General features: G+C 43.5%; 1 protein-coding gene across 1 annotated transcript in view; it reads right to left on the bottom strand.

The window, feature by feature from the left end:
- htr2aa (5-hydroxytryptamine (serotonin) receptor 2A, genome duplicate a) overlaps positions 1 to 5,874 on the bottom strand; it is a 49,546-nt gene extending 43,672 nt beyond the window's left edge. Inside the window, exon 1 of the mRNA XM_074694816.1 lies at positions 4,155 to 5,874. Coding sequence (XP_074550917.1) covers positions 4,155 to 4,578 — 424 coding nt within the window. The 5' untranslated portion in view covers positions 4,579 to 5,874. The remainder of the gene's footprint in view (positions 1 to 4,154) is intronic.
- Between the last annotated feature and the right edge of the window lie 1,191 nt (positions 5,875 to 7,065).

Here is a 7,065-nt window from a genome sequence, read left to right on the forward strand (position 1 = left end):
GAGATCAGATCGAAACAAATTTTATTTGTTCAAGACAACTTTTCACTGCATACAGCGCACTGAGCTATCGTATTTAACAGTACAGTTATGTAGCGTTGCGGTTTTAAACGTGACATCAAGCACTTGTAGTAGCAGCCAGCTATATGTTAGCCTGGTGCTCCGACGTATCTGTAGGCTAACGTGACAAGAAGTAAACACTGTCAGTTTGTAAGTAGTTAAGTAGCTGTTTATATTTAGCACAGCTAGCAGCCCAGTGCTCTAAGATATGTCTCTAGTGTGTAACCGTAGTAAATCCTGGTTAGCTATGTCCTGCCAGTCATCTACCAAGCAGAGCTAGCATAACCTCACTGTTAATTTTATTGATAGACTCTCAAGTTTGAACAGACCACTGCAGAATAACTGTTGACTGTGGGTTGGAATGAACATTAGCACAAACAGTTTAACTCCTGTGTTATAGAGAGATACAGCCCGAGCTAAAGGCTAATTAGCCTTAAGCTCGGACTCTATCACTCTCCCGTTTATCTTTCTTCTGCTCTTCTGTCCTTTTTCTCTCTGACAGTTAGGCTCCAGTGTCCACCATCACTACAAAATTAGTCACAGAAATAATTTTAGCAGAGAAAAACACAGATCCCTCTCTTCTTGCTAAACTTCATCAGCCAGCTTGGTGTTGTCATAGAGACCTAGACGTGCCATAAATCAATCCAGTCTTAGTCAACCCGAACTAGAAGCTAAGAAGTAGCCATTTAAAATAACCTGTAACCAGTAATATTGTCGCTTATAATCTCATTTTAAAGTGAAACTTTTTCAAGATCACTTTAAACTCCTCACAGTCCCTTTAATCAACCTATTTTAATCTGTCTCAGGAAGATATTATCTTTAGCATTTCAGTTTTCAGTACTGATCCTCCGTTATATTAATTTAAAAACGCTTGTTTTTGTATTTTGTGCTTTAAACTCACAACAAACACTTTTTAAACCCAGCTTTATGATTCGTTTCAGAACAATCCTTGGTGCCTTTTTCAGCTCGTCTTTTCTCTCTCAATAAACTCTGCTGACGTGAAGTTTCATGTAGAGAAGTTGGAACTGCAAAGCTAGCTCTCGTGTTTCCTCAATCATAGCTCCTCCGATCAATCACTTCCATCCTCTCTCCTCCTCCTTATCACTTTTTGACAGCCTTCAAAATGGTGAATATGAAAGAATTTCAGGCGCCACGGAGGAGAGAGGAGAGAAGAGACTGCAGTTTATCGCTTTGAGGCCCACCCACTATGATACTTTCAGATCCAAGGAGACACCTTGAGTGCTCTGTGTGAGGGCTTAAACTGTGTAGGATGAGGAGGTGACAGTAATAACTGCTACTGCAATGACTCCAGATGCACCGTTCTGTCCACAGGGGGCGCCAAAATCCACACAGACTTAAAGCTCTTAAATGTAACTTTAATATAATGAGTCTGTTTGCTTCTTAAATAATCATAAGTAAGAAATACAGCGTATCAGCTGCCCTCATTTTTATTAATGATCCCATTTATAGTCTAATCTGATCAATTTCATCCATGACATGAAGCACAAACTAATCTCTGACCTCAGCTGTAACCTCACACCTCCTGATTTCACCGCTAATCCCTCAGTTTAACATCAGTAATGACTCACAGGAGCCTCATCTCTCCTCAGTCCTGAATGAAAACTGAGCTGGGAGCCCCCCCACCAACCCCGACACGTCGCTCTGTTTCCTCTGAACCAGTGAGTGAGTGTGACACACAGACGCCACGACACCAAAAACAAACACACGCTGCAGTTGTTTCCTCTGCCTAATGACTTCTTTTGTCTCCTCATTAAAGATCCAGGAGGACGAGTAATAAGCTCTGCAGGTCGTTCTTTAGGAAGCCCTCTTTCCTCTCACTAATTTTAATGCTAATGAGTTTTCTACTTAAAGGCTTAAAGCTGCTCCTGGTTCGTGACATTTACAGAGGGAAGAGGAGGCAGAGGAGGAGGAGGATGGATGGAGGTGTGTGTGTATGACAGAGGTTATCTGTGTGTGTGTGTGTGTATGTGTGTGTGTGTGTGTGTGTGTGTGTGTGTGTGTGTGTGTGTAGCAGACAGATAAACAGAGAAAATGAGGAGGCTATCCGGGTGAAATCAGCGTCCACCTGTGGCAGGCTGACAGCTCAGATTCAGCTGCAGCTCCTGAACATCTCCTCACTGGGAAGATTTATTTTCCATGCTGTCCCAGAATTCACACTGAAATATTCTTAAAGCAAAGCAAATGCTTTTGTACAGAAATTCAAAGTCCTACTCTCTGTCTTTGGTCGACATTTCATTTGCCAAGTTTCTGTCACAAAACTCCTCAAATCTCTCAGAAAGACTAAATTCTCTCCCTGGGGAAAAAATAAAGTGTCTCTAATTCAAGACAGCAACAAAGGCTTCTCCATGGTACCAAGTTTTTTTTGTTTGCTTTGAGTAATTTGAGTTATGAACTCCATCGAGGAACAAATGAAACTTGTAAGTCAGGGGTGTCAAATACACGTCTTGCTGTGATTGCAGTTTGCATTTTAAATCTTGCTCTACTTGTTGTTTTTCTTGAAGGTTCACTTTGGCAAACTTAGCTCTGTGTTTGGCGTCAAAATGCTGACGCAGATTGTACTCTTTGACACAAAAGACATCACTTGAAACATCCATCTATCTGCATCAACTCTTCTCTTCCTGGATATTTTGGGATCATTGTTTTGTCATTGTCTCAATTCCACTAGTTGGGAAAATGACACTGATATGAAAACACTGCAACCTAGTGGCGGACTGCTGTCACTTCATGGGTAACATAACCAGTAGCTATTATGGGAAACGTACTTCATGATCAATGGACCCTTTTGACTGATCTATTATGAGACTATCAGACCTTTAAAGCTCTCGCGGGCCACATAGAACGGCGTGGCCAGCCACATTTGGCCTCCATTTCCGTATAGGACACAAAATAAAGAACTTCTCTCTGAGAAAGATACATAGACTTTAAAAAAGGTAAAAACTTCCTTTGAGTGAAGCCAAAAGTTTCAGAGCTCCCCCTGGTGGCTGGTTGCAGTATGTCTCACCTTGAACATGTGGTTCCCTCTCTTGAACCACCTGAACTGGTCATGACCACAGACTGGAAAAAAAACTGGACATCATATTGCTTGGCTCAAAGTGAGGTTTCCACAAAAACTGCTCCCCCTGGTGGCTGGCTGCAGTATAGGTCCCAAAAATCCATCTCCCCAGCCATTCCAGATGGGCTGTGGTCAAACTTTGAAAGATTAGTACAACCCGTAGAAACGTTTCTCACATCTGATTGTTGTGGTGATTTGAAGACATTATTGGGCTGCCTAGTTTTCAAGTCCTCTTTTTTCAGTAAAGTTTCGTTTTCATTAGTTATTAGAAGTTAAAAAACAATGCCTTACGTCAAGTTTAACGATGATTGACAGCTGCCTTTCTTGTGTATTTTTTGGGGGATGGTAAAATATGTTGGGGGGGCAAGAAGAGATTAGATTCTTGGTAAGTGGCGGATCCACTCTATATACAGTCAATGTTCATGGTCACTTTATTAACAAGGTAGACATGGGTTGGATAGAGGAAGGAGTGAGACATCAATGCCACTGACTCACCAGAACAATATGTCAGCACTCATCAAAACGAGAATTTGGCTTCACTTTCTTACAGCAGGAGGGTATAAAGCCGAGCAAAGCCATAGATATCCATCTGGGATAATAGAGTTAATAAAACGTGGGGACGTATGTCCACTTAAGCCTACAATGAAAACGACTCTGGGCTCCTTTCCACCGCTTGTTTTATAAGCTGTTGACTTTAACAGTCAACAACCAATAAAAGAGACACATTATCCCCTGGCTGCTTTCTTTCATTCATCTCTTTTACGACCACTTTGCTCTCACTCAGAGGCAGCTCTAAACACCTCGATCAGCGCTGCCCTCCTTCTGTCACAACCAGAGTTTAAACCAGCATGTCCACATGTGATGATGATGATGATGAGGAGGAGGAAATATCAGATTTATTATGAGTAAAGCGTCAAACAAGCAGCAGCACCAATGACACAAACCTCTTCCTGCTGAACTCGGCTCAGCATCACGTCAAATGTCAACTCAATAAAACTCAATTTAAGTGTCACTCATCGCTTACCGTAGAGAATCGTCACCATGGAGATCGGCATGACCAGGATGCCGAGGAGCATATCAGCGACCGCCAACGACATGAGGAAATAGTTTGTGGCGTTCTGCAGTTTCTTCTCCAGAGACACGGCGAGGATGACCAGGATGTTTCCCATCACTGTGACGGCGATGATGACCAGAATCAGCAGCGCCGCCCAGTTCTTCTGCACCGCCATCTGCTGGACAGGAGGACACTGGGACACGCTGTAGATTACTCCCACAGCATGCTGGGACCAGTTTCCCATCAGTGGGTCGCTCCCTCGACACTCTGAGGTATTGATCCGGATTGGGCTCTCGTCGAGTCCACGTGAAGGCCAGGTGTTGGACTCCAGAGCAGTGACGGCTCTTACGGTGTTGGAGATCAACTCAGACACGTTTGATCCCCGCAGGTTCATGGTGTCAAAACAGTAACACTCACAGTTACACCTCAGGACTGCAGCCTCGTAAATGGGCCAGAAGGGAGCAAAAAAGAGGAAAATCTTCTCATCTTTCTCCTTTTCCCTCCGCGGCGAAACAGAAAGGAAAACACAGATTATCTCTCAGATAAGGAGCAATAATCAATAAGCACCTGCAGCTTCTCACTCCAACACCTCAGAGGAAACTCTCAAGCCTTTGCCGTCCTTGAAATACTCAACAGATGATGGTGTCCACATGGAGGAACTAAAATAGCATTCTGCTGAAATCAGCGCAACAAAAAGAGCAGCTGTTCAGCCTAAAGGACACTGCTGAATAGATGAAAATAAAATAAGTCAGATGAAACCATCCCTGTTTGCAGCACCTTAAAAAAAAAACTAACAAACAAGAAAAAAGAGGATCCCAAATCAAATGTTGGAGGGATTTCTACTTCACATGCCTTCAAAAACAAAACAAAACCTCTCATCTTCTGATCAAAGAATCCATTTGAAGTCGGAGGGATGTGGGCAACAGTTGCGGGGATTTCATCCTTGAGATCCTCTCAGAGCGTGATGAAAATATATGATCCATGTGAAGTCTTGAATCCTACACACACACAGCCTCCAAGTCTGTTTCTTCTTAACTTAAGTCCTCTATAAAGTAAAAGCCCAGAACAGCAAAGAGGGAGAAGAAGTCTGTGCATTTTCATCAATGACAGTCTCAAACTTTGCTCAGCTCGGCTCAGATTTTCAGTCTTGCTCTACATACCTGCACAGATGTGATTCTTATGTGTGCATACGTCGATAACCATGCGTGACAAACCTCCCGTGTCCTTGTCTTCATGTCTTGACTCACTCCAGCACCTGTGCGAGTGCGTCGGCGGCTGACAGAGACTGATGACTATTATCATATCTGAAGTGAGAGTGTGTTAGTCTCACTAACTTTTCCCCTCATGCCACACAAACATTCCTCCGACTTCTTTTATCCAAAACACCCCAGAGACCTTTAAATATTCCTTAAATTTTTTCCTCTTTCCTCTTTGGAAAATGTCAGTCACTGTCCAAATACTCCACAATCCAGGGTCAGTATTCCATCTGATTTAAAAACCAGCACGTCTTCCAGGCTTCATGTTTCCCTCCGTGGATTTAGGTTGGTGTCCTGAAGGAGAAAACATGAAAGGAGGAGCTCTCCTCTTCCCTCTGTGGACTCAGCTTTCCACAGACAGGCTGTAAGTTGTAGAGTCGTCCTCAGTGATGATCAGGAGCAGAATGATTTCCTCATGCTGCCTCTCCTCCCCTGCTCTCCCTCTCTCTGGGATCTCCTCTGCTCTCCCTCCCTCTCTAACACACACTCACACACGCACACACACACACTCTTAACCCAGTGTCTCTCCTCCTCTTTCTGTATTGGCTCGCTCTGTTCAGCCTGCGTTCTCCTTTCCATTCATCCTTTCCTCTCTCTGGCTGAATCTGTTGGTAGTGTTTTCCCTGTTTTTCTCGATGGATTCACTAAAAGTTCTTGTTTTTGTCCCTGCCGGGCTCAGGTTGTTATTCTTAGAGCCTGAAAGCATCACAGAAAGGATCTCTACACAGAGAGAGGAGGAAGATTTTAACCACAAACAGCTGTTACATCACTCAATCATGTCATCATCATCTGTCACAGGAGTTGTTGGTCTACTCTTATCAGAATAGATTGTATGATCTAACTCTTAGATTCTGTGATTCCCTCACAGAAAGACGTTTTTTTTTTTTTATGAAACAACTTTTTTTTTCTTATCAGGGACTTAAGCCTGGCTCACATTACATGAGTTTGACCCCAATTTTCCCCATATTCGGTAGAGAAATCTGGTCTTGATGATGTTTGGCCCAGATGATCATCTTCTGAGAGTGGGTGACATCAATCTTAGGTACCGTGATCCACTCACCGACTCATCAAAGTTGCAACAATAACTTTCAAACAGGTTCAATATTTATCGGGATGGTTATGTCACTCATTTTTGCTAAGGACACCAAGCAGTCCGGTTTAGATCAGTACAGTTTGGTACAGGTTGGCTCGGTCAAGCCTGGTCCTGTTTGTTTCCACAGCTAACTGTGCCCCCTTGTGGTAGGCGGCGTGTAAGCTGGATGCCGTTAGCCGCATCAGTTAGTAATAGTGTGACGCCATAGCAGGGCAACACAGTGTAACCTTGTAGAGCAGATGGACCTGCCTGATTCAGTTTCTGAAATCCTGCAGATCCATCTTGCCAGGCTCCATTGACCCACAACTTCACTCTGCTAAAGCTGTGGAAGTGGCGAGCAGATGTGACATCAGCAGACTTTCGTACTCGTCAGCGTTTCTGATTCTTAATCGAACTTTACAAAAACGGCAACAGTTGTCCAATGCCATTATCATGCCGAAACAAGCATTTGTTTACATTCCCTTCCTTGTAAGATAACGTAAGATCCCGTGGTGCATTGCTCTCTTTGGTAAAATCCTGTAGTGTGAGTTGG

The sequence above is a fragment of the Halichoeres trimaculatus genome, unplaced genomic scaffold (assembly GCF_033239565.1).
Source record: "Halichoeres trimaculatus isolate MK-OKI-2021-1 unplaced genomic scaffold, fHalTri1.1 fHalTri1_scaffold_19, whole genome shotgun sequence".
Classification (NCBI taxonomy): Eukaryota; Metazoa; Chordata; class Actinopteri; order Labriformes; family Labridae; genus Halichoeres; species Halichoeres trimaculatus.